The sequence below is a fragment of the Solea senegalensis genome, unplaced genomic scaffold, assembly GCF_019176455.1.
Source record: "Solea senegalensis isolate Sse05_10M unplaced genomic scaffold, IFAPA_SoseM_1 scf7180000013226, whole genome shotgun sequence".
In the NCBI taxonomy this organism is placed as follows: domain Eukaryota; kingdom Metazoa; phylum Chordata; class Actinopteri; order Pleuronectiformes; family Soleidae; genus Solea; species Solea senegalensis.
This window is the reverse complement of record NW_025320780.1, coordinates 19,665-46,852: the sequence shown is the minus strand read 5'-3', so window position 1 is coordinate 46,852 and position 27,188 is coordinate 19,665. Positions and strand designations below refer to the sequence as shown.

At 44.4% G+C, this 27,188-nt stretch overlaps 1 protein-coding gene across 2 annotated transcripts; it reads right to left on the bottom strand.

Annotated features, from left to right (window-relative positions):
- Window positions 1–811: 811 nt before the first annotated feature.
- On the bottom strand, window positions 812–26,622 carry LOC122760211 (nucleosome-remodeling factor subunit BPTF-like). 2 transcript variants are annotated; one of them, XM_044015302.1, is made up of 31 exons: window positions 25,848–26,622; window positions 22,773–23,595; window positions 21,680–21,900; window positions 20,360–20,542; window positions 20,078–20,248; window positions 18,186–18,395; window positions 18,007–18,092; window positions 17,537–17,889; window positions 16,822–16,953; window positions 16,584–16,713; window positions 16,141–16,276; window positions 15,754–16,023; window positions 14,088–15,645; window positions 13,723–13,847; window positions 13,425–13,553; window positions 13,189–13,339; window positions 12,975–13,098; window positions 12,196–12,448; window positions 11,040–11,176; window positions 10,845–10,956; window positions 10,486–10,733; window positions 9,167–10,286; window positions 7,543–9,056; window positions 7,365–7,447; window positions 7,008–7,233; window positions 6,381–6,916; window positions 6,129–6,305; window positions 5,347–5,539; window positions 4,067–4,151; window positions 3,768–3,954; window positions 812–1,650 (listed from the first exon to the last, which is right to left on the bottom strand). In XM_044015302.1, the coding sequence occupies exons 1-31, from the start codon at window positions 26,365–26,367 to the stop codon at window positions 1,611–1,613; spliced, it is 10,233 nt and encodes a 3,410-aa protein (XP_043871237.1). In that variant the 5' UTR covers window positions 26,368–26,622; the 3' UTR covers window positions 812–1,610. The 2 variants fall into 2 exon arrangements, with proteins under 2 accessions (XP_043871237.1, XP_043871238.1); XM_044015303.1 differs by having other exon boundaries at window positions 15,754–16,020.
- Window positions 26,623–27,188: the final 566 nt, after the last annotated feature.

The window sequence follows — 27,188 nt, the reverse complement described above, 5'->3', positions numbered from 1 at the left end:
CCTGTATTATCAATTTACGCACGAGCCAGTGATTGTGCCGTTTACGCACGACAGCTTGCTGAGGGGAGTCCAGGGCATCGGGCTGACAGTGGCATCTCAGCTTCTCACACCAGTAAAATAAGTGGTTTTATACATGAGAAAATTCAAATGGCACAGATGGTGTCAGACCTCGCCTGTACTTTCTGCACTGAAAAGCGCTCTTATTTTGTTTTGCTTCACTTGATCAAAGTCAGCCTTTGCAGATATGATGTTCACATGTTGTACTTTGATTGAAGTTTAGAGCTGCAGCATCAACCCCCACTCAATCCCCCCCAAATCTCACTCCACCCTAAGTTCCAAACTTAAAAAAAAACTGGACATATTTAAATATCTTCTAGAATAAACATTTATAAATATATAAAAAAGCACCATTTATTATTATTTTGTTATTAATGGTTAATTTGCATTTTCAATGATCAGTTGAGATTCAATGTCAGACAAAAGCACACAGTGATATCTGAAATGTCTGGCAAATAAAACAAATATTCATCCATTCATTAACTCATCTTTTACCACTTTACCCTCCACATAAGGGTTGCTGGTGCCAATCCCAGCTGACATAGGGCAAAAGGCGTGGTCACACCCTGGACAGGTCACCAGTTGATGAAAAAAATATTCATAAAATTCAAATCATCCCAAATAGTCTGAATAAAAGAACTTTTCCTCTTTACACAAACACACTGTCCCATCAATATTTTATAATTCTTACACGTTAACTTCTTAAATGTTTGGTGGAGGTGTCTCTACATATCATTTACAAGAGGGGATGAAATCAGTATTTACATTTTTATTAAGTTCCATATACATCAATATTTCTTCCGCTGTAATACAAAAAGAGAAAAGAAAATCAAGGTCAAAATCTGACAAATTGTTTTGTTTTTTTTTACAAACAGGGCAGGAACCTTCAAATACACAATCTCATCCTTCTCAGTCAGTCAATCACTACTGCGGAGCGTTTCATTTACAATAGCTTATTACCATACTTTCAGTAGGTTATAGAAATTTAACCAAGCAGACTACTGTAGTACGACGGCCTTTCATGCCCCTTCAGACTACGCGACGAGTGGAAATGGGAGAAGAGATGATGTTCCACTGTGAATTTAGACACAAAACTCTTGATGCATGATGCTCAGCGAAACATTGTACAGTCAGTATTCAGTTACCCATTTCTTGGACATGATGACCACAAGGATGGCCTGAGAGATCAACGAGAATGAAAATAATAATAATAATAAAATATAGAGATTGAGATCAAAAAATAAAGTACAATGGAAACATGAGAGCTCCTTTAAGAGTCTTTTCTCCGAGGTAAACTTTCTTCTGAAATGCCTCAATTGTTCACGCTTCACAGCGCAGTCCCACTGACAACAAGGTCCAAAAAAAAGGTCCCTTAGATCTGAAATGGGCAGAGGGCGGCCCCGTCTGAAACGGTGCCATGAAAGTAGCCAGAGGAGCAGATCCCACACACACACACACGGAGAGAGTGAGGCAGAGTCCGTCACAGAGTTACAGTTCAGAAAAAGCCATATTCTTGGTAAGTGCATTTTGTTTTGAGCAATGTGCGCCGCTTTCTAAGAGGCTGACGAAGACTGTAGCTTGTTGTTATGAGACCTACAGAACGTGGAGAGAGGGGAAAGAGAGCCCTTCACATTTGACTTTATTATTGCTGTGACATCTTCAGAGACAGACAAAGAGACAACAGAGACGGGGGGGGTGGGGGGTCATGCAGCCATGTGTCGGTGTCATTTACACGCAAATCCCTTTATTGACTGAAGAACTGACTGAGGTTACATTTTGAAGTGAAAGAGTGTAGGTCCAATTCCTCTCTCTTTGTCGTACATTTGGTCTCCAACACAAATACTCTCTAAAACGGTTTTGTTTCATCATTATTTAAAACATCCACACATTCAAAGTCAGATATATTACAACCGTTTGTACATGATAAAACTAATGTACAGTCAAGACAATTGCTGTAACGACCAGCTAAATCAAACCTCTGGGGGGAGTAACATACAAAAGGTTCTCATAAATATATCTTCATAATAAAATATGCACCTTTATATAGTCCTATATCTGTGAAGTTCAACACTCTCAGCACGTCCAATTCAACTTCAATGTGGAACAGAAAATAAATACAAGTTTAGAAGTATAATGCATTTAAAATCTCACTGACAACAAACTCGACTACCGTGATGGATTGTTCAAAAAGGCCGATCTTCTGTTTTGAAGAGCGCGTGCCCTTAAATTCAATTTGTCAACATGGCTGCCATTTTTTTTTAATGATTACCAAATGGTGTTATTGAAAAAAACAAAAAACAAAATGGTCAATTGTAACATTTAAATAAAAGCACATTAGTTGTTCAGATGTGTGTTATTGTGTTGTCTTTTTTTTTTTTTTCCTTATTAATTTTCTGAAAGCAGAGGGTTTCCATGACATTATTACTAGAAACCCCAGCATCCAGTCCAGACTCCAGCTAGACTGGCCCACTTAAGAATCTGACAATCTGCAAGACAGAAGAAAATGGGATGGCATAAATCAAAAGGCATGCAGCAAAAAGTGAAGAGACACAAATGTGAGGTGACACAAAATACAGACGTAACACGGCGCTACGGTCTTGTTAAGACATTGGAATTAAGACGCTTTCAGACGTGCACTGAACTCCGGACCCTGGAGGAGGGATTGATTGGACATGACAGCAGAGATTCTGCTGCTGTTCTGTCAGACCCAGACAATCCTCTGGAAAACTGATTCAAAACATGTTCAGAACAGGGCTGGATATTGAACTCCTGAGGAGTTAGGGCTGGGTTTCCATCATGGTACAGTACGGTACAGTTTGGAACGAGTTTATATTGTGGGTCTAGCTCCACTGGTAGCGTATCATTACTCTGGTACCCCCAAAGGGAAGGATACTGAAAAAAATGGAACACTTGGGGCCAGTTATTCTGGTACCACTGCAAATGGAAACGCAAAAAAAATATGTGCCGTCCCAAACACGCCACAGGGTCATTGTGTCGTAAATATCATGGCACGGTTACTATGGAAACTATGTATGAAGTCATGCGAGTCCACCAGTACCCGAACAAGGAAAAACGGAGGGTGATTTCCCTCTGTACGGACCCTCGTTCACCACGCACATTCAGAAATGTATGAGTCGACCTTCAATCTCATTTGTGTCTGTGCAGGAAGTTATGAGCAGAGACTGAGCTCTTTAATAAACACAAAACACAACTATGAGAGCAAAGTTGCTCCGTGTTTGCCTTTAAGAAGGCCAACACTTATGTGTCATTATAAAATGAGTGTAGAAAAAGTATCATTGGGGAACTGGTGTCAAAGTACAGATATGGATACTGTACTGAACATTTATTATCAATACCCAGCCCTACTCTGGGTCCCACGTCTGGACGTCATGTCTCAAAACGGCCACAATGTCTTAACGGTTGTCAGCTCTGCAAGTTTTAGTGCAGCCAAGCAACACCGAGAACCACTTAGACTGGCATCTATGAGTAAAGCACATTCTACTGCCAAATACCTTCACTACAAACATGCCAGTGCAACAGACAAAGTAACAAGTGAATGGTCAGCACACGATCAAACTGAATAAAAGCACAGATGAAACTGACGAGAGAGCCAGCGTGGCCTGAGTCACAGGTTCACATCACTGGAGAGGAGGAGAGAGAGAAACCTGCGGACCTCGAGTTCAGTGTTCAGTTGTTTCGACTCGACTTACCTGCTCGCTTTGAAACCTTTGAGCTTCTGTACAAAGAAGGCTTCCAGCACCTCGGCACACTGAAAGAACGGCGTGTCATTGGGGTTGTAATAGCGGCAGTTGTCAAAGATTTTGGTCACGTCGGCCACAAACTCGGTGAGCTTGTGGTAATGTCGCCTCTGCAGACGGGTCTCCATCGTGGAAAAGTCTGCGAGGGACAGATGTGTGAGAAGAACATGTCAACAAATGTCACCGTGTGTATTTATTTATTTATTGTCTTACGCAGAGACTCACGAACACCGGCTATCACTCGTTCTTACCCATTGGCTCCTTGATCACACGATAATAATCAGGTGCGTCATGCGGATCCACTGGTTCAAGGAAAGGCCACGCCATTTTATGAGACTGTTTGGGTGAGAGAGGATGAGTCAGAGGGTCAGTCAGAGTCTGATATTTCAGACATATTCTTTACTGCACTTCAAATTCAACAGTTTTTATTTATTTATTACTGCTTCGTTTGGAAAGCTATACTTTTCCATCAGTAAAGTAAAAGCAGACAATAGTGAAGTTTTAATGAGCACCTTTCTGCCGAGCCAGAATCTGTCACTCTTATCCCCATATTTTACACATCACCTGAGTAGCAACAGTGTCATTAATACTAAACTCACGCCGACACACACACACACACGCAAAAAAAGGACTAAATTATGAATGCAAAAATATGGCACCACAGACAGCTAAGAGATGCTGATGAGAGAGAGAGAGAGACTGTGCTGTGGTCATGCGGCACTGCAGTTCATCTCTACATCGATCACAGCCAACTTCTTAACTCGCTGTGATGCATCTCTGCTCGTATCTCTATTAATTCAAGGAAAATCACGTAACTGTCCTGTAACGGTTCGCTTGACAGGCGTCAGACTTGGAAGTAATCGTAAAAGATATTAGTAGAAATGTGCTGCCTCTCACAAGGAGAAATCCGTGGAGACATACCTTATCCTTCATTTGACCTGTATTCAGGTCGCCGTGGCAACATAGTAGCAAATTACACACTTCCAACGTCCTACGTTAATCCTTGTGAGACCGTCCTGTCATCGCCGACAGGATTTGGCGTGCGTACTTCTTACGTACGACCGTTTGTGATATTGAGAAAATTCAAAAAGTAAGGTCTGGAGATCTGTCCAGGGTGTGACTCCGCCTCTCGCCCTATGTCTGCTGAAATTGACACAGCACCGCCCTGCGATCCTCATGTGGAGGATAAAGATGGCTGGATGGATACCGGAAAGCATATACTTGTCATTACGGTAGCCCCTCAGTACTTCTGCGGGAAAGGCCGTCCAATCAGAGATTGAGATTGTTTGGATAAGAAACGTGAGGGAATGGGCGCCGTTTTACTATTTATAAATGATGAAAAATGTCTTTTTAATAACGTTTTTCTGACCCGCAAAATATAAACATATGTTATGTAAAATATAAAATCCGCAAATCCTCACACTTGACAAGCAGACACTCTTCTAGAGTCAAACTAAATCAATTCACTCACACATCTCAGTGACACAAGTTTTGACACAACATCGAGTTAAACCACACAACGGTCTCATACCTGTAACGAGCGTAATATTCTTTTCAACCCCTCATAGTCCTTGTCAGTGAGAGGTGTGAGGACGGTCATGGCGTCTTCCGTCGACTGACACTGCGGACACACGTACACGTCGATGTGCGTGGCCTCGCTCTGTAGGATGCCCACGCAGCGCCCGTGGTACCAGTTCTGGCAGCGGTCGCAACCTATGTAAAACCTGCAGGGTGACAAAGAAACATGATGCATCGTAGTTAAGTGTGCATATGTTTAAGTATAAAAGCAAACTATGAAAAATTAGACCTTAGAGTTCCTGTGCCTTTGTGCGTTTTCTAGGGTTTGATTATTAGCTTTAATCTGACAAGAGTTTGAGGTCCAGTGTTAAACATTTAACATTAACATATGTTTGAATAAGTGTGTATTTCCTTTAAAATAAAAACATGCTTCTGTTTTCATAGCCCTACTCTAAATGTACATCAGGCATTAGGGCTTGATTTACAGAGGTCGCCATCTCGCACCACAGCCCAAAAGCAATAATTAGCCAGAGCATGTATTTCCCATTTTGAAGCAGAACATTACTATGCCAACAAGGACGAATGACATCCTTTCTGTCATGTTAAGGCCACCGTAGTTCACAACGGTTCCTCTCGGGAAAGAGAGGGGTGAGTGGAGGAGTCCTTTTGTTTGTAAAAATCTGAAGTCTCACCATTAGATGTCACTAACTCTTACACACTGGGACCTTTTAACGCTCGATGAACACGCTCGATGTGATGTGATGACAGTTAGTTTGTGTGTGCGAGGAGTCGTACTGTGATTCGTCATATGGAGTCCGGCAGATGCAGTAGAGTTCCTCGTGGCTGCCTCCCTCCTGGCCACGCTTACAGTCATTACACACAAAGTCCTCCAGCTTCTTGGCTTCCTTCTCCGTGATGCCGACACACGCGCCGTGGAACCAGTTGGAGCAAAGGTCGCACCCTATGTAAAACCTGGGAGGGAAATTACAATTAAGAATTGTGTCTGAGTGAAATCAGTCTGCATGACATGTTGCGATGGGCGCTTACTTTGACTCGTCATAGGGGGTTTTGCAGACACAGTACAGTTTGCTGTCCTTCTTGTGATCCTTTGAGGTAGAGGAGAGCTTCTTCTTCTTCTTGTGTTTTAACGAGCTGGGATCTGTGTCCTTCTCTCTGTCTCGATCTCTGTCCTTGTCTCGGTCTCTGTCCCGATGTTTGTCTCTCTCTCGGTTTCTCTCCTTCTCTTGATTGTGGTCTCTGTCTTTATCTCTGTATCTGTCTCTGTCCTTGTCTTTGTCCTTGTCCCGGTCCCGTTTCTTGTCTTTGTCATGGTGCCTGTCCCGTTCTCTCACTCTGTCCTTGTCTCTCTCCTCGTCTCTCTTGCGTTTATGGGAGGAGGGAGACGGCGAGGTCACCGTGTGGGTGGTACTGTGAGAGGAATGTGTGGAGTGAGTAGGATGGGACGAGTGGGAGGCCGAGGCCGCCGCCGCCGCTTTGACTGTGGCTGCAGCAGCTTGTGTGATAGCAACTCTTGCCTTCTCCTTTTCCTTCTGCAGTCTCACAATGTCCCGCTTCAGCTCCTCCTGAGAAACACAGAAGAACAATTCTTACTCATTTTTCAACTCATAAACTCAACAGGTGGCCAGTGTAGTGAAGGGCGGAACATGTGCTAACCTGTACTTGGAGCTGCAGCTCCTTGTCCAGCAGGGCCCTCTTCTTCAGGATCTCAGCCTTCAGCTGTTCTTTGTGCTTGTAAAGCAGCGCAGTCAGCTTGGTTGCATTCTGCTTGGAGCGCTTCTGCTCCACCACCTCCTCCTTCTTTCTCTTCTTAGCTGCCTGCTTCTCGTCCTTCTCAATCTTGTCAAGAATGAACTTCATCACCTGGTTGCACACAATCATTCTGAGGACAGGAGACAGGAGGGTGTTAGACGTATTAAGGGGCCATTTGGACATTCTACAGCTTTGGAGAAACAAATGGATGTCAAGTGTGCAGAAACACAGGATACATTGATATTTGTCAGCGATTCAAACCTCTGATTCTCCTCCCGCTCAGCTGCAGCGAGGCTCTTCCTCTGCTTCAGCTGCTCCGCTGTAGTGTTCTGCTTCACTAACACCTGAAAACAGCAACACAAACACACACGGATCAATATTTACGCTGTAATATTTTAGTACCTGCCTGGATGTTGGAGGGAATAAATCTGTGTCACACCTGCTTTTGGAGGCCCTCCCCAGGACTAACAGCCTGTAAATTCTGTTCCTTCTGTTCCCTTTTAGTCTCGTGATGTTTCTTCTTCTTTGGCTGTTGTTGTTGCTGCGGTTTTTGTTGTTGTTGTTGCTGCTGTTGCTGCTGTTGTTGTTGTTGCTGTTGTTGCTGCTGCTGCTGCTGCTGCTGTTGTTGTTGCTGCATCCTCTGAAGCTGCTCTTGGACACTTGCTGTTGCCTGTATGGTCACCATATTCTGGATTTGGTGGGCCTGAATCTGACCCCCCGTCTGCTGGATCTGGATTGGCAGCTGCAGTTTGATTTGTTGTGGTACTGTGCCGCCCTGCTGCTGTGCCTGAGCTTGGATCTGGGCTTGGATCTGGGCAGCAACATGAGGTGGCAGGGCTGAAAGTAGCTGGACTGGCTGTTGCAGGCCGGGAACAGTGATCAGCTGATGTCTGATTGGAGACTGGACCTGAAGCTGAGGCTGTGTTTGAACTTGATTCTGGTTCTGCTGCTGGAAGTGGACTTGAAGTTTAGCTTGGACTTGGGGTTGGGATTGAACTTGAAGCTGTTGCTGCACCTGCGTCTGCTGTGGTTGAGATTGCACTTGGAGCTGTTGCTGTACCTGTGTCTGCAGTGGTGACTGGACTTGAAACTGGGGCTGGGTTTGGACTTGTGTTTGGACCTGGGGTTGCTGCAGGGCCTGAGGTTGAATTTGGTTCTGTTGGTGGGACTGGACCTGAACTTGGTGATGGAGTTGGTTTTGGGCCTGAGATTGAACCTGAGGCTGTGACTGGACCTGGGGCTGTAGCTGAGTCTGGGCTTGGGTTTGCGTCTGTGATTGAAATGAAGCTTGTACCTGTGGGAGGTACTGGGGCTGAACCTGTGGTTGGAGTTGGGACTGAGTTGGGAGTTGAACCTGGGGCAAGATTTGGTTTTGGGACTGAAACTGCACCTGAGGTCGGATTTGAGTAAGGGGCTGTCCTTGGGTTTGGAGTGCACACGGCTGAAACTGAACTTGGACCTGTGGGTGAATTTGGGCTTGTGCTTTGGCCTGAAGATGGGCTTGAGTCTGAGAGTGTGGTATCTGCTGAACTTGGCCAAAGGGCTGGACCTGAATCTGTGCATGAACTTGGGCTTGGGGCTGCGGTTGTTGTTGAATACTGGTTTGGGGATGGAGCTGAGGCTGGGCTGGTCTCACAGTCGTCACAACAGAGGAGACTGGTAATGCCTTCATATGAACCTGCACTGCTGTGACTGGCATTTGAGTCACCTGCTGCATGGACACAACAGTAGGATGCTGGACTTGTGCTTGGGACTGAGGAGTGAGAGATGCTTGAGGCAGAGGGGTAACAGGTGAGTGTGTGGACACTGATGCGGGGGCAGAGGCAGGTACTGGGGCCAGCGCAGGTGTCTGAACAGGAGCTGCAGCTTGCTGAGCTGGTTGGACTGGAGTCTGAGCTTGAGATGACACTGGCATCCAAACCTGGGGCTGAGCTGCCTTCTGTTCTATCAGAGCTACAAGAGGGAAAACCAAACAGATGTCCTTAATAACAAACACTATATAAAAAGTTTTATTATACAAGCCAGAATCATCAAACATGATGGTATTGTGATGAGTCTTTTACCTGGCACTGATGGTGTGGTCGAGGTGGCTGTGACCGGTGTGACAACAGCACTGGCCACAGCAGCATGGAGGGGAACTGGAGCCGTGGCTTGAATTTGGGTCAGAGCTTTAGCTGGAGGCAGGACGGCCATTTGGGTGGACACAACAGCTATGACGGGAGCAGAGACGGGAGCAAGGGCAGGGGTTGGTACTGGGACAGCAGAGGGAAGAGAGAGGGAAGCTTGCATTTGGGCTGGGTTAGTAGTAGATGCTATTGCAGCGACTTGGCTTGCCTTGACTGAGACAGGGACTACAGTAGGGGAAGGGGCAGTGACATGCATCTGGACAGGCGGAGAGGTTGAGCAAAAGGAAGGGTGGAAGGCTTGCACTTGGAGCTGGGGCTGTGGTGCGACTTGTCCTGGGACAGGTGGTGACATTGCAGTTTGGGTTGGTGCAGGGAATGAACCTGTGGTAAGGGTGGAGACTTCAGCTTTGCTTTGTGCTGGGGTGGAGGTGAAGAATTTCTGAGTCAAAGCTGGGACAGGCACAGATCCAGCCATTTGGTGTTGTGTGGGGATGGTGGCTGGTGTGGAGGTGAACACCTGTGTGGAGTCCTGGACCGTAGCATGAGTTAGGGCAGGTATCGGAGCAGATATTTGAGATTGTGTAGGGATCGATGGTGGAGTAGCAGTTGAAACCTGTGTTTGCATTGAGGTGTGGGCTGCAGCCTGTGCTGGAGCAGGAGCTGCAATCTGGGTTTGCCCGGGAAGTGAGGCTGAGATGGGGCCCAAACTTGGCATTTGTGTAGGGACAGGTAGAGGGGCTGACATTTGAGTTTGGGCTAAAGCTGAGGGAGTTGTCTGGACCTGTGCAGTGGTTCTGGCTTGAGCTGGAATTGACATTTGGGTTTGAGGTAGGGCAGGCTTAGTAGGGGATGCAGCATTGGGTGCTGAAGTTGAAGCTAATGAGGTTGGAGGCAGGGGAGAGAAGAGGAAGCGCTGAACCTGGCCATTAGGCATGGCTGCCTGCATTAGCTGCTGGCCAGGGCCAGGAATAACTGTGACACCCTGTGGGATGATTTGCAGTTGCCCCTGGGTCTGACCCTGACCCTGAATCACCACTGTCAGACCTGGGTTTCCACCCTGTGGAGTTGCAAACAAAAGGTGTTTGTTCTTCAGCTACCACAGATATTATCATTAGTGTATCAGGTATTTGAGACCAGAATAAAAGAAAACACACATTTTAATTATATTATAATGTGTGGGTTTATAATTAATATTATAATTATAATAAATATATTTCATTTAATGACTAAAGAAGAAAACGAAAGGTAACCCTTACCTGAGCGCTCTGTGTCAGCTGCATGAGCTGTGCCAGAGTTAGTTTGACTTGACCCTGCTGTGGTCTGTTGGTCTGGCTGGGAGCTGCAGGAGGCTGAGGCTGTCCAGGAGCTGTGGTGGCTGCAAGGGGTGATGGTGCTGGAGCCACAGCTCTCTGAGCTGCTGCTGTCGGCACAGGCGTAGAACCAGGCACCCCGGTGGCTGCAGGCTGCCCGTGGCCGATCTGACTCACAGCCTGCTGAGGTTGGCCTGGATCAGGTGAAAGGATAGAGTTAATTGTTTATGTTCATTCACAAGGCACAAGCCACAGAGGCTGACGACATCCATTTGGGAATATAAATGACCAGTTGGACAGAATACCTTGCTGAGCCATAACTGGACTTCTGGCCATTGTTGTCCCCACAGAGGTAGAAAGTGTGGATGACTGGTTTGGCGTAGTGCAAGGCTGCATTTGCGCTCCAGCTGTACTGACCTGGAACAAACAAACCAAAAATGTAATTATTGAGTTATCAATTCAGTTAAGAATTAACAACTAAAAAGGAAAGGGAGGTCAACCTGTTGTTGCGGAGTAGTTGAAGCCGAGGTGGATGCTCTGAGGTTGATGTTGCCAGTCGTAGGATGCAGTGTGCTGTAGGTCCTAAGGTTTGCCGGAGGCCCAGATGGGAAAATGCTCAGGATTTTCTGTTGGCCACCTGTTGATAAGAACAGTTACATGAGGTGGAGGTGAAACAAGTAAGTACTACAAGTAATACATGTCAAGGATGTAATGTGGCAAATCATGCACTGTGTGTGTGTGTGTGTGTGTGTGTGTGTAGGGGGAGCTTTGGAATCTCGACCTAAAAAGCTGTTGGGCATTGGTCTCATAAGGATAACAGTAGTTGAGTACAACTTGGATATTGAAAATAAAACAAAATATTTAAGAAAAAAAGCAAGCAGACTTTCGGCAATAGAAGCTCACTTAAAGCAATATGGAAAGATCCATGCTCTATACTGATCACAACGCAGACTTCTGCCTCTCACATGACACTTTCATCCATTTTGACAAATGTAAACCAAACGAGCGGAAATGGATGACTCATGTGCTCCGTACCTCCTTGGGTAGTGGGCATGTTGAGCGCAACAATCTTGCTGTTAGCGGGCAGTGGAAGTTTGGCGGCAAGGACCTGAGCAGCCACAGTCACTGGGCTGCCAGCGATCTGGAAGGTTTGCTCTGAGGTGGCGACGCTAGTAGCCACGGTGGCCACCGAGCCAGAGGAGGCTGCAAGACACACCATGCCACCTGTAGTCATGCATACCCAACGAGAGCAAACCACAAATGCCAGTCTGCAGCTGTGGTTTCCACCGGAATGTTTAAGTCAACACAGCAAATCTTATGATGTCATGTTTGTGATTAAACACATGCTCTCACAAATCCCATTTGGAATATGAAGGACACACGAAAAACGATCTAGTTTAAAACTTGAAGGAGGACACTATGAGTCACAAAGTTAGTTTGGAAAACCAATGATTTACATTTCCTAACTAAAAAAAAAAAGCAGACGGAAAAGAAAAGGGTGAAATATCATTCAGCGTATTGACTTTTTTACAAACGTGGCTATGAAACAAAGGTTTTTTAAAGTGGCCGTTATGACGAAATCTACCCATTTCCCGCAGAAATTGATGGATTTCAAATGTGTTTATGATCCTTGCTCCTCGTATTTGTCTTGCTTACCTGAGCTGCTGCTGCTGTTGGTGCTGGTAGTGCTGGGCTGACCCTGCTTGACCCAGGAAGCGAATGACTGGTGGAAGTTCTTGTCTTGCTGGAAGGAGACTGGAGAGCCCAGTTTGGAGGCAAGGACCATCTTGGTTCCGGGTGTGACTTGACCCGGCCTTTGGCCTGTGGTTGTCAGGGTGCTGGGAGAGCTGGCTGAGGTGGTGGTCGGTGCCATGGTGGAAACAGTCGGTCTCTGCTGCTCCAGACGTTTCTAAATTAAAAGCATTTTTTTTTTCTTGAAAATGGAGTGTGGTGACCCATCAACATATAGTGGCTTTACTGAACTTAACCCAACACAGGGTTTAAATGTTTAAATTGATTTAGTTTCTGATGGGTACACATCCAACCAATCAGCACTGTATTGTTGTTGATACTTAAAATATTCAAATCAACTGGGACCTTGCTCAAATCAAAAACTGCCTGAAAGACTCATTATATAAGTCTACCCTGAAGTTGTGAAGTGGCAAAGTTTCAGCTCCTAAACATAGCAACACTTCTCTCTACTTCAGTTTTGGGTTTATCCAGAAATTAATTGCAATTTTCCTTCCAGTAAAATGACTGCACAACAGGTCATCGTTGATGTCTATGGAGCAAGTCTTTTTTCTGGTCCTTGAAGATATTCTTTACGTCATAGAACACTTGATGTGAATAGTGAAGACATTTGGAAATTCATCAGAGTTCAATGTTTATTTGCATTGCAAACACCTTAACTGGAAATAGAAAGTGAGAACACAGACCTGCTGGGCCGCCATTCTGGCCTGTTTCAACTGACTCTCCAAGTGAGACTTGACTTCCTCTACCGTCTTCAAATTACTGCCCGTCTTTGAGGAATCCGTACCCTGTGTCTTCTCCCTCTCAATCCTGTAACCCCAAATTTAGTTGAGTCAGTTCATGAAGTGAAGAATTCAGTGTTCAGTTAGGGGCAGCAGGCTGGAAGAAGCTGTTTCTTACCGCTCTGAAAAGGCCCTGATCTCCCACAATTCCAGCTCCTCTTCAGCTACCCATGTCTCCACAGCGATGGGCCCAGTCAGCTTGGCTGGCTCATGCTTCTTGGGCCTCAAGGCACTTGAGCGCAGGCCTTTCCTCTGTGGAGTCGGGGTTTCTACTCGTACATAGACGGAAAAAGCACATTTGTTTTATGCTGTCTTAATGTAAGCATCCTAAATATGTTCTGACCAATCTTTTACCTTTGGGAGTGTCTTTGTTCCCAAGAGGACAAATGATCTTCCTGATGCAGTATTCTGAGCGGATGCCGAATGGTCCCACATCTCGCCGTTTTATAATCTCTGTTGTGGTGACGTCAGTGTCGCTGGTTTCTTTGATAAGAATCAAATATATTAATGCAATTATCTGACAGAAGCAGTGACAGAAGCAAGTGAAGATGCACATTTGAACTGAAACAGAAAAAATGTGTGTGGAAAAGATGAGTCCAAAGTAAGTGAAAGATGAGTACAGGTTGAGAAGATGTGCTCGGCATTTCCTCACCTTTCCGAGTCGTCCCGACAGCAGAGGAAGGTTTAACAGCCATGTCGTCCCATCTTAGGCAGCCCCACAGCAGCCTCAGCATCAGGCTGACCCCTGCCAGTGACCTCACTGTCTGGAGACGGTACCTGAATGCATCAGTTACACAAATCAGAACTACGTATTTGAACCGCAGTATTTATTCTTTAAACACAATTTACCTTTATGTTTTTTGTATATCTAAATCCCGCTTACATACTCTTGTGTTAATGGACACCAACAGTGATGGAAAGTAATGTTGATATTCATTCATGTCTGATCTGAAATAACTAACAACTGAAAACAAAAAACTATTTTTACCCCCTAAAAGGTTTTAATATGATACAAACCTCCATGTGATCCCAAAAGTAGGCCGAGGTGAAGGGTAGGGCCATATATCCAGAGCCGGCTTGGCGTTGTAGTTGAAGGTGGGCACCTCTCTAAAGCCTGCCCTCCTTGCCAGCCTCTTCAGGTCGTCATTCGGCAGGACAAAGATACTCTTCTTGCTGCTCTTGGTGACAAATTTACGGTAGGATGGCAGGGCGGTGCCTGAGCGCGCCTTCCTTGATTTGGAGAACCTCAGAAGGCTGACGCGCTCTTTGGTGGAGTACTCCTTACTAATCGTCATGGAGTTGGCTGTGGCTGAACCAGACTGGCTCATCTTGGCGTCAGTGACAGGAGGCCTGCTCTTCTGTGAGACAACTGCTGCAGGTGCTGGGGCGCTGGGCTGGGTGGTTGTGGTGGAAGGGGTAACAGAGGAAACTGCACTGCTCACTGCTTGACATGTCACATCGGGCGTCGTGATGCTGCTGTCAGTTGTTGAGACATTCTGAGACTCCGCTGTGGTTGTATTAGCAGTGATTCCTTCGCTGCTACTGCCGCTATTGTTGGTGCTATTACTATTCACACAAGTAGGGCTTGAGGATGGAAGCTTTGCAGGTATTGTCCCCTCATTGTTCATGGCCACATCCTCATTCTTATTTGGAGTAACTCCTTTGTCCGCTACATGGTTCTCCAACTTGGGTACTTTCAGGGGAGGTGGGTGACATTCATCTCCATTCATCAGAGACTTGACAGGCTCTCTGATCTCACCTTGGACTTGACTGTCTGGGTCTGACTTGATGTTGGAGTTTTCAGTATCAGTGACCGTAGTTTGTCCATTCACCTGCACTGGAGTCGTTTTATTTTGGTCCACCTCCACGCTCTCTGTGTCACTCTGCTTGCTGACCTGCTCCATTTCCTCAAACCCACGTTTTTTAGCATTCTCTGCCACTCGACCCACCTCCGGCTTCTGTGTTTTCTCTTTATGTTCTATTGCCTCTGAAATACAATTGCTTTTGCTGTTGGGCTGGATGCTTGTTAGGATTTTTCCATTCACCTCCTTGTGCACCACAGCCTCCTCACTGTTGCCCTGCACAGCATTTAACTCCTCCTGTTGGCTGTGGTTGGTGGCAGTAGAATCTGATTTGACATCAGCTCCTGTCCCCTGCTCAAAGTTGAGCTTTTTAACTACGTGATCCTTCACCTGTAAGCTTTCCTCCTTCTCTTCTGCTTTAACACACGGAGTTACAGCAGGCTGCTGTTTGACTAACGTGGATCCCTCAGTTTTAACTCCAAAAGTCTTTGTGGCAGCCATTTTGTTCTGCAGAGTGGCCTGTCTCATCCGCTCTAACCTCTGCTTCTCCTCCAAGGTGAACTGCTTTACCCTGCGCTCTAAGAGCCCATCCAGTTTGGAAGGCTTCACCTTCTTCTTGTACGCCGTCCTCAGCTGAAAGCCCTCGCTGACATTGACCACGTCATAGTAGGGCTTTGATGCGGACGTCTCCTCCTTCTTGGCTTGTTCAACATTCTGGATTGGTTCTTCTTTAACTGACTCCACAGCAGGCAGGGAGAGGCCTTTATGTTCAACTTTATCAACAACAAAGAGACACACATATCAATGGATGATGAACTCTGATCACAAAAAGCATAGAGGAAAATACACAAATATAAATGTAATTGAATTCAACCACTCACCTTTCTCATCACTTGAAGCAACACTTTGTTGGCAAGGGTCAACCTCTTCCATCTTCTCTTCCTGCTGCTTGACTTCCTCCTTCTCTGTGACTTTTTCGTCCTCCGTGGAGTGCTGAGGTTTGCAGTCCTCCTCTGTTGAAGTGTTCTCAGTTGCTGCACTCGGAGACGTTTGTTCCTTATCCACGTCTGCTGAACTTTGCTTCTCCGATTCCGTCAACTTCTTCTGATTATTTGTGCAAACGGCTGCATTTTTCTTTCTCATTTTGGCTGCTTTAAAGACAGCAAAAACATTTATTTGTATATGAGCCAAATCTGCCAGCAGCACAAACATATACTGAGGAAAATAAAAGAAGCACTTATGGGTAACGATGCCAGTTCAGCCCTTACCCTCCAGGTCTTTGCGGTAGTTTACGTTTGTGTTCCCTGGTAGCTTTGGAACAAAACGTGGTACATGCGTCTTACTGACCCAGCTCCAGCCACCGTATCCAGTCACTCTGTACTCCTCCCCCTTCTGTTTCCACACCTACATGGAGAAGACATTTATGTACATCATATCTGAAAAACTATGCGTAAAAGAAATCTATTATGTAGATACAGTATATCCACACCAATACTTCTTAATTTGAAAACAAATTCAAACATTCTCACTAACAGCTCCTCTAATAGCAAATGTAAACTTTCAGAGATCACATACATTCTCTTTAAATAACATAAAATCCAAAGGAACAGAAGTGATTGGTTAATATTAGTATGGGTAATGTACAATTTCATCTAAGACCCCAGTAGGAGCTCGATAACAGATGGAAAAAAACGACAACATTCTGTTTTACCTGGTGTTTGATGGGGATGGTGTATTTCACCCAAGTGGCCTGCTGCAACGTTTCTTCATCTTCAAGTTTTTTCTCTCGCTTTTTCACCTTTTCCTTATCCTCCCGCTCCATGGAGGTCATGCGATGTAGCCTGAAGCAAGAAAACACAGTACATTAGTGTGATACAGGGGACACAAGCAGTATTGCAGTAACAGAGTGAAGACTCTGGTGCGGTGAACTGTCACTTTTCTTCCTTCACCTTGTGTGTCCCAGAGAATCTTTCCATACAGACAGCATGACAACTGGTTTGATGGCACACTCCAGTATGGCCAGGGCCAAAGCAAACTCTCTGGCCTTGCTGCACATCTGTACTGCTTTGTTCCAGTTGTTCCTGGAAAAATAACAGACGAACAAACGAGATCAGCCAACTGGTCAAATAGTTTGATAAGACAGCAGCTAGGTCTTCAGTAATGATTAATCTAAAAATCACAATCCATTCTTGTGTCAAACACGAAAATGTCCTTATTTTGCAAGAACTAAAATTATTTATTTTTATCCTTCATAGGTTTAGCTCAGGATTTAGCACAAAGAAAGAAAATAGCTTGCGCTTTTCTGGACGCTGAAAGCATTTTCTACAGCAGTTTAGCTGATCAGCCTTTCACTCGCTGGCGGCACAATCACCAGCAGAAATCTGGGGTCAAGTGTCTTTCCCAATAACACACTGACTTGTAGAGAGCAGAGGAGCCAAGAGCATCAAACTGCTGGCATTCTAGTTTGAAAACACCTTGGTCTATCTGACCCACAGCCATCCCAGCCAGAAGTAACAGGAACAACACCAAGCTCAGTCCAGAGATTATACACCTGGCCTATTAGCACCTCTGACGATCGATGAATAATCTAATTTTATTTGGCTGTTTAATTTCTATAAAACAAGTTCAACTCCATGGGGGTTTGACGTGACCCTGACGTTGTACCTGTGTGATGCCCAGTTAGGATGCATAAATGGTCCAGGCACATTAGTTTCCAGCTGGATGATGTTGAGACGCAGGGTGGAGACGGTCAGGCTCCGCGAACCGTAGATGGAGCCATTCCATTTGAACTCGGACGCTGTGGTTAGGCTGAACTTGTGGGACAGGTGTCGCCTCTTGTCGTGGTCCTCGCGGTGCTGATGTTTGTTCAGGGCCAGGACGTTGGTGCTGTACTGATTGTGGTAGACTCTGTATTTACCCTCCTGACCCAGTTTGAACAGGCTGTTCAGATTCACCGTCAGTTCCCTTTTCAAGAGGCTGACGTGCGGAGAGTTGCCATCAGAAAGGTCGGGTGATGACTGAATAAATGACGGGGAATAAAAACACTCACTTTAGTAAATTAAGCACCAGATTTTAATATTATACTATACTTAATACTTAAGAAGTCTTGATACTTTTTTCACAACCATTCTCACCTCCTTGTTGCCTCTGGGTGTTTGGTTATTCAATTCCTGTCCTGTTGCTCCTGTGACATCACTCTTCATCCTTTCTTTATACTCATCTGTTGTTCAGAAGACAGATGACACTGTCAGTATAACGACAAACCCAACATTCCAAAATAAGTAAATGTAACAGTAACCTGTCTAATGTTTACCTGTCCCATCCTGGCTGGTAAAGGAGGACTGTGAGGAGTGATCGGCCAGATCCGCTGAGTCTGTTTTCCTGATGCTCTCAGAAGTAGAATCCTGGCTGGTGCCACTACTTGCCTCGGGCTGAGACGACTGCTGCAGGGGCTGATCTTGGGTTTGTGTCGAGTCGTCAGGGTTCACAACCTCACTGCTGGACTCTACTTTCACATCCCCATCTAAGAATAAATACATTACAGGTGTAAATGTATATTAGGGATGCTCAGAGTAAAACATGTTCTTTTGGTGGGGCCCAAAATGAGTGTTTACTAGAACATGATTTGTCAATCCAATCCAAACTCAGCTTGAACAGAACAGGAAAAACAAGACAAATCCTGAGCAAGCTGAATGTGCACTCACTACAAAGCCAAATCAAGACTCTAGCTCTGCTGTTGAGTTAAAACAGGAGAGAGTCCTGCAGATATACAGACCCCTACTATGCGGCTCTTTGTTGACGAAGTAGCAGGTGGAGCTTCCAGGCAGAGAGCCTTTTGTCTGAGGAACAGGAACCCACCCAAAAAAGGCCTATAAATTGGAGCTGGTTGTGACAGACGTGGCGTGGTGGCTGCTGCCAAGGACGCTGCTAGCACTGTGCCAAAATTGTGCTTTTCAAGACCATGAGCACAGGAGATGGTATACAGCACAGGACAGAAGAAGATTACAAAACAAAATGAATCTGAATTTTTTTTTTCCTGAATGCCACCCCTTCAGTTTAACAGTTTAACAGTTTAACATACAAGTAGAACATGATAGCTGGCAGAAAATCAACTTCTAATTACAGAAGATAATTAAAAGTGACAGGGAAGTTGCAAAGGATCAGGCTAATAACAATCATTTTATTGTTGCATAAGTGCTTCAATTTTTTTGGATGACCTACCAAAAAGGAGGAGTCTTTAATGGACACAGCTTCAAGTGTTTTCTCTGAAATTCTATTTATGTTGCAATAGACTCATTGTGCTCCACACATTGAGGCTAAGGAAACACAATCTACCAACTAAGAAATACGGAGAAGGAGGAGATGCACAAACATTTCACAAACCAGCCAACGGCAACACCAACAATCACTTCTAGATCAAGACAGGTTCGGCAAAGACTGAATAACACACAAGCTTGTTTAGGATGACACAATTCTCATTCTAAACAAGCTTCACATTCAATTAGCAACAAGTCTGTCCTTTACACGAGACCAGGTAAGAAACTAGTATGTGGCTGAACTGTGCATGGTCAATGAGAGCCTGAGCAATGACAGGCCAACATTGTGGCTCCAGGGAAATACCAGACTCTCACTACTGAATGTATGGATCAGAAAAGCTGGTACATTTAACAACAAAGGCACAATATTGTCATCACTCTGTGTTGTTCCTTCTTAGCATGTGGTTGTGTATTACGAGACAATCACACTCTTTGTGTGAGGGAAGTCTGCAGGCTAGGAAAAAACACTTCCGTTTTACCTAAATGATGATTCTAAATCGACCAGTTAGCAAACTTCTGAGTGTCTAGCTCTGCCCTGCAGAAGCCGCACCACTGTGTATGGTACTCCAATGGAAGGATGCCAAAACCTGGAAGTGTATGGAGTTATTTTGGTACCCTTTGCAAACATTTGAGAATGGAAATGCACATAACTGCATACAATAATGTACCACATGTAGTGGAAATGTGGCTATAGAGAAGCTCCAGGACTTTTCTCAGTGAAAAAGAATATAAAACAACATATATTCAAAGTGGAACTCAATTGTCAACACAGGATATGTTTATCGCATGGGCAGAACGATGAACATATGCAGGAGGGGAGTACTGTATGTAGTTAAAGATAATGACGGGACAGTGGAGCGGACATTTGTTAACGTCTGACTTTTAGTACCTGTATTTGCCACTGGAGGGGCATCCCCGCTCTCACTCCGTAAGTGAGCAGGCTCAGTTTTCTCCTTTGACCCAGAGGATTCTGTTTTAGGCACAGCAGAGTCCTCAGAGGCTGAGCCAGGGTTAGGATCTGACACACTGCGCTCCTCAACAGTGGGGGAAACGGACGCTGCTGTAGTATAACATAAATAAACAGAAGCTAAGTCGAACTGTCCTTTAAGAGCAAGTCATGAAAAGGTTACGGCTTCTTTTCACACACACAAAAAAAGTCCTTCACTTTTACCTTGGGGATCAGACTCGGAGTCTTTTTGCCTGCTGCTGTCGAGCGGTGAGCTGAACTCTGCAGCATCTTCAGTCATTTTCACTGGTGAGGGAAAGCCACTTTCTGGGTCCTTCTTTGCCTCCTCTGCTTGCTTTTTTGTGTCCTGTGCCTCCTGCTTGCCCTTCAAATGCTCAATGATCACATCTACACACAAAAATAAGCCACATCATTAAGTTAAGCCAACAAAAAAGAAAAAAAAGGACAAGACAGAGAAATTCTGCATCATAACCAGCCTGCACCTAACAATTAGGATCATTTTCTTGATTAATCAATTAATTGTTTTTTGGTCAAACCTCAAATTGACTAATTCACGTCTTCAAACCGAGGTTTTAATTTCCTCTGGTTTCTTTGGTGTGGAGAAGCGAAGAAACCAGAAAATATTCACATTTATTATTAAATACATTAATCCTTGATGGAAATTCAGGGCAAGTTTGAGTCTGGCCCAGGTTCTTTGCTGGGTGCTTATGTCCTCTCTCTCCATATCATGCATATTTGACTTGTTAAATAACAAAAGCTTAAAAAGTGCCCCAAAAAAACAAAACTATCTTTTACAACTTGTTGGTGATGGATTTTGCAATGGAATAACAAATTACTGTTCGAGCCCAACTTCCTAACTACAATTTTCTCTGTGCCCAAAGAAGCTTCATCCTCACCAGCTCAAATGAAGATAAGTAAGGTACAGGCAGCACTGAGCAGCTGCAGCATATGAAAAAATAGTCATACCATAAATCATTTATAATGAACAAAAACTGTGCAATGGCATTTGAAGAATAAAGAACTGTTTTTAAAAGAATGCCGGGTGCATCCCCAATATAAATTGTGCTACTTTTTCCTAACCCCTTTTTGATGACATACACATAGGAAAATGGTTTCAAAGTCAGACATACATGGCTGCTTGTTATCAGAAAAGGAAACAGTTGAACAAGAAATAAAAAAAAAATCATCTAACCACTTTGATTCCTTGGAGGAAGGTGGGGGGGGAAACAGTTGCTATTTGACTGACAGTGAGCGAAACAGGAAGAGAAGGCAGCACGACATTTCTCTACAACTGCCATCATAGCAGAGCAGCACTGCTGCCTGAGGGGAACCTCTGTAGTATCACACAGAGACTCACACATGCACTGATTAATGCATTCATTGCACACTGATTGTTAACATGAACAATCTCCCCATGTTATCAGAAAACCCACGATCCTATTAACAAGAATCAGAAGAAGACACACACACTTCTTTAACGTTGAAAGCTGTTTCTGTGGTTTGAGGACAAAGTCACATGTTTACCGTTGACAGCAGTGAGGTAGGCTTTGTTGTTTCCACGGGCTTTGTTGGTGAGATCCTCTGTGATGTCCATGTGCGCTTGGACTTCCTCCTTCATCTCCTCCAGAGTGGCATACAGGTCCATCTCCCAGTAATCTTTGTCCAGGCACTCCATGAGCTCCTCCAGCTGCACCCTGGTGCTGTAGTACCAGATCTTTTTCTTCTTCTTCTCCCCATCCTCCTCACTGAGGGGTGAGAAAAAGGACAGGTACTTAGACTCTTAGCAGAGAAAATCCTACCATCTTTTCTACCACTGCATGGTTACAACAGAACACGCATACTGTATAGATCTGTATTGAGTTTACAGCATAAAGGGGGATCTGGTCACGTCAGACTTCAAAGTTCAACAAAACACTCAACAGCTGGTTATGTTTCACTGGATTTGGATTGAAATTTGCAGCGAACAACCAGGAAAATCTCAGGATATTGCAACTAATTTCTCCAAAATCACATCAATACTGTATATTTTTCCTGGAGCCTTTTATTTTCAAAAATCTGTATTAATTCTTTCTAAAATTAAATGTTTCTGTGTAATATTAATATGACTAAATCACATCTCTAACTGACTAAAAGTGAGCACAAGTCAGCTACTAAAATGTGAATTTTCAACAAAATCTTTTTCATTACCTTGAAACTATATTATAGGAATGTGTACATAATCAGCAAACATTGTTAGCACTTGATGCACCAAACAGAGCAGTGCTCCCAACCTCAATACGGTTATTTTTAATTATAATTATTTGAAACAAAAATGAATTTGAAATGTATCCCATTCATTTCAAAGTTATAATATGAAGTATCTTCAAATTAGAAAAGTTCTAAAGTGTTGGTATCATTATACTGTGAAATGCTTCCCCAAAACTGAAATGTTAATGTATATGTTAGCAGTTTGATGTTCAAATAATCAAAGTTGCTCCAAAAACAGAAAAGCCCATTAGATGTAATGATGCTTAGATAAACTGCTGAGAGGAGATGTGATTTGAAGCACGAAGTTTGTAAAACATTGCGATAATTCAACTGAAATCTTGATTTGTTTGACACAAAGTGTCCAACTTACACGATAATCCTTCTGTTAAGGAACCAGTATTCCCTCTGGTGCCGGTCATATCCAATGGGCTCCTGGCGGATGTAGGGCCTGTTCTTCTGTGCCTCTGTTACACAGTCCGTGACACCAGGCACCTTGTGGGCCACACAAATCTCACACTGCCACTCGTCCTCTGGAACCGACTCCAGTGGAGGTTTCACACACTCAAGGTGATAGACCGCTGTGCAGGTCTCACAGCACAGCAGGTCACCCAGGCGGTGACACACGCGGCAGTGATCGTCATACAGCACGCTACCGTCAGACATGAGCTCCTCGCGGGCGAGGTTGGTGGTGAGAAACTGGTCCACCAAGAACTGCAGCACCTTAATTTTACTTTCAAGAGGACCATAAGGATACTCATCCACCTCCAGGCAAGGAAGAACATGATGGTACTCTTGGTCGCTCTCGCAGTATGCCCGCAAAACCTCAGGCCATGTCATGCCGTCAATAAAGTACAGAGTGGAATGGACACTGTCCTTGAGGTCAGCAGGGCCGAAGGTAGTGTTAGACGAGTCCTCCTCACGTAAGATAGCCTTCAAAAGGGAAATATGGGTCTCTGCTATTAAAGTGCACTGCTCTTGGCCCACAAGTGCTGCGCAGAAGTCCTCAAAGCGGAAGGGGGAGAGACGCAGCACTGTGCTAAAGTTTCGTAGCACCTCATAGACGGAGGTAGCATTGAGCAGTTCATCGTTAGGCACCATGAGATCCTCTGAGGTGTCAGGAAGCTTGAGGGGAGGAATCTCCTTCTCCTCCAGAATGGGAGTGCGAGGCCGGGGAGCCCGAAATTTCTTCTTCCCTGTAAATTAAGGAAAGATATGCATGAACCATGTATTCATAGGCTACAGAACATAATTTTCTTCTTTCAGCTACTCCCAATAGAGTGTCACCACAGTAGCTTCATCTCTATACCTGTAACTTACACGTCGCATCAAGTAGCTACTCTCTGACCTATTTATCATTTCTTGTACCTGGCAGCATCATCCTCAACACTGCCCTTCCAACATACTCTCCATCTCATACTTCAACCTTGCCTCCCTGTGCTTACAACCAAACCTTACCACATTCGCTCTTTCCTAATCCTGTCCATGGTCATGATTCACAAACAATGACGTCTTTGCTCTCCACCATCTCACTTTGATTCTTTTTTTTATTCTTTTGAATCTTTTCATTAACAGTGTCGTCTCCAGTCCTCACACTATAACTGGTCTAATTCCTGTCTTAAACACTATATCTTACCATTTTACCATTGGTGGGACATTCCTGTCACAAATGACTCCTAAAACCTTTCTCATCCAGTCTGCCTTCCCTGCAGTCTCTCTCACCATTACAGTCCCAGGTTTCTTTCAGCTGAACACGGCCTAACTAAATTCCTTGACTTTTCATTACCTCTACTACTTGCAGCATCTTCACCTCCATCTCCAAACTCACTCATTTGGGGTGGGAATCACAGGGTAGCTCACGATACTACACATACGCGATACATAGTCCACGATACCAAAAATATCACAATACACCTCATAATTGTGTTGTGCGATTTCGGTTCAATTTCCTTTTTCTTTTTGTGATAATCAGAATATTGCAAGACAACCATATAGTAATACATCAAGATATCTCTCTAACTGAAGAAAAAATGTCCGTGAAAAGTTAAAAGTGCAGGATTTCTCCAATCATTCACAATATAGAGAACAAAATGCATAAACTCTAGGTATTGAACGTGGATGGGGCATCTCTTAACATAGCTTTCTCCACTATTATCCCACTGTAAACCCTCTTATTCAGTCAGGTAACTTCCAACCAGTCAAGGAGACATGAAGTAGGGACTGTTTACTTTAGAGCAATTGTATTAGTTAATTAAAATATCGATGTTTGAGCATCCTCATCCCTCATAATGTACATTCAGTCTCACTAGAACTAACCTTCCTTTTAGCGTATCTTGATCTTTCCAAGGCCAGCTCAACCTGTTCTCTACCCTCACAACATAAGGCTGCCTCGAAAATGAAAACATTAAAGGCACTACCTTTTGTCAGATTATCTGTGGCAATGAACTGTGTGAGAATACTGTGATAACTCTTCTCAGTAACATCTTATTAATGGCGCCTTCCTCTCCTAAAGTCTTGTAGAGCAACATTTATACTTTATGTATCAAACACTCCAACATTAGAGGATTGTGAAATGCATTACTTTCTTACTGGTGCATTATTAACGACATTATACCACTTAATGTGACAAAATGTAAAACACCTCTCTGTAAATGTCAAAACGTGAAAACTAGTATTGTAGTAAACACCGACATGTGCTTCTTTGGCTGTGCCGGTTCAATGTTATTATCAGCTAAGTGGAGCTGCCTGATCTACAAGAACAGAGAAAACATTAGCCGCACGGCAGGCTAATCATGTACATTTTAGTCAAAGTGCATATTATGGCGGATATTTGCTGGCGTTGCGAAGTGAAATACATTAACAATAGTAATGTGATAAGTTATGGAGTGATGAATTGAAGGGTTGGCGGGGATAAAATGTTGCTAATGACAGACACGCTAGCCTGTGAGCTAAGTGGGCTAATTCTCTTGAATAATTAATTTAAATAAACTAAAAAGTGTTTCACATTCACCACATGAAAACCCGGTGGTGGGGCTATTTGTAAACACACATATCTGTCATTATATAACACCTATGTGTGCACTGAGGGTGACAGCAAGTATCAATAGCTATTTTCTGTTAGCTTTAGCAAGCTAGCAGCTAGTTTATCGTCTGAAGTGGACGTGAACGATATTTTAAGATGCGTGAGTTTAACTGTGGATTAGTTTAAAGGCGTGCACACGTTGTTGTGACATATGGTAGCATTGCCGGAGTGAGCTGGTGATACACGAATCCACCTGCAGCTGCAGCAGAATTAATGCGGCCTGTGTTCATTCTCCATTTTGAACAATAACCACACAGCTCCTTGCACTGATAATAAACAATCAGCCGCAGCATTTACTGGTGTATTTTGCAGCTTAGGCAATGCACGCTGACACACTGCAGCCACCGCCACCACAGCGTTATTTACCCGGAGTGCTGGCGTGTGTGCTCTGGCTCCGAAAGCTACTCTCTGTACAGTAACTGGCATCATCCTCCACCTCCTCCTCCTCCTCTTGCACGTCGTCGTCCAGCACATCATCTTCAAGGCAATCAGACTCCTCTTTAAGGGCCTCATCTTCCTCAGACTGATGTTCCTCCTCAATAAACTCTTCCTCCTCCGATCTCAGACTGACAGCATCGTCGTCCTCGTCACTCTCGTGGTCGTCGTACACCACTGTTACGGGCGTAGCAGTCCGTTTTCCTCCACGACCCCCTCTGCCTCCTCTTCCACCGCCGCCTCTACCTCGTCCCCTGCCTCGCGTTACCGTGCCCGGTCCCCCTCTCTTCTTTTTGGCCGGCTTGGTGGTCTCTCTCGTGGGGCTTTCCTCGTCCCCGCTGTCCCGCAGCCTGGGCTTTAGATTCCTCCGAGGTCGTAAGCCCCGGGCCGGAGCTGGGGACGACTCCTCCGTTGGTAGGGATTTAGGCGGCCTGCCTCTTTTCCCTCTCATGATAAACGAAAGCTGTTATATTACAATCTCTATTTTTGCGTTTCTTTCACCTACACCTATGCGAGTGAGACCGGTACCGCAACGAAGCGGGAGCAACGGGGGTTCAGACGGTACAGGAACTCCGCGAAACCCCCCGAGTCTGTGCGGGTGTGAAAGCTCAAAATGTTAGCCCGGCGTCCCGTTTGGGTTCGCCTAGAGCCGCCATCTTTCTTCTGCTCGCTCTGCTTCTGTGGCTGAACAAACAGCAGGCCCTCCTCACACTGGAGACGAGTCACGTGGTCACACTGCTCCCTGCTCCGGAGCAACAATAGCCGAATCACAATCACCGAGTACTACATTCACGTTGTACACTGTTTATTTATTATTCAATTCGTTCTTTCTTTATTATTATTTTTTATTATTAGTGTATACAGTATATATATTTTTACAGTTCATAGCTTCGTTTATTAATGAGCACCCAAAATACAAAATGTGCTTTAAGCATTCTTCATGGCCATACCAACTTTTTGTATATTAATCGCTCTCATATTCACATATATATTATTTTTATTTTATTATTTATCTATCTCTTTTGATTTTCAATTTCAAAGGGTTTTATTAACATGGGAAACATACATTGTCAAACCAAGTGTAAAAAAAACAAAAACGTATATAAATAAAATAATAAAATAATATATATAAAAAAGATGCTGTTTTAAATATAAAATGTAAACAAGGACCATGTACACTCACTCACTTGCTGCACAGATACAGCTATGAATATATAAAATTAGGATTATTGGACAGGATAATTGCACTTAAACTGTAAAACACACACATAG

What these genes read in the sequence shown, in the direction of transcription:
- LOC122760211 (XM_044015302.1), bottom strand. Translation starts at nt 26,367, where the DNA reads ATGAGAGGGAAAAGAGGCAGGCCGCCTAAATCCCTACCAACGGAGGAG. An exon ending in CAACTACTCCGCAACAACAG is followed by an intron (nt 10,957 to 11,039) that starts GTTGACCTCCCT and finishes TGTTTGTTCCAG; the next exon opens with GTCAGTACAGCTGGAGCGCA. An exon ending in ACCCCCTATGACGAGTCAAA is followed by an intron (nt 6,306 to 6,380) that starts GTAAGCGCCCAT and finishes TTTCCCTCCCAG; the next exon opens with GTTTTACATAGGGTGCGACC.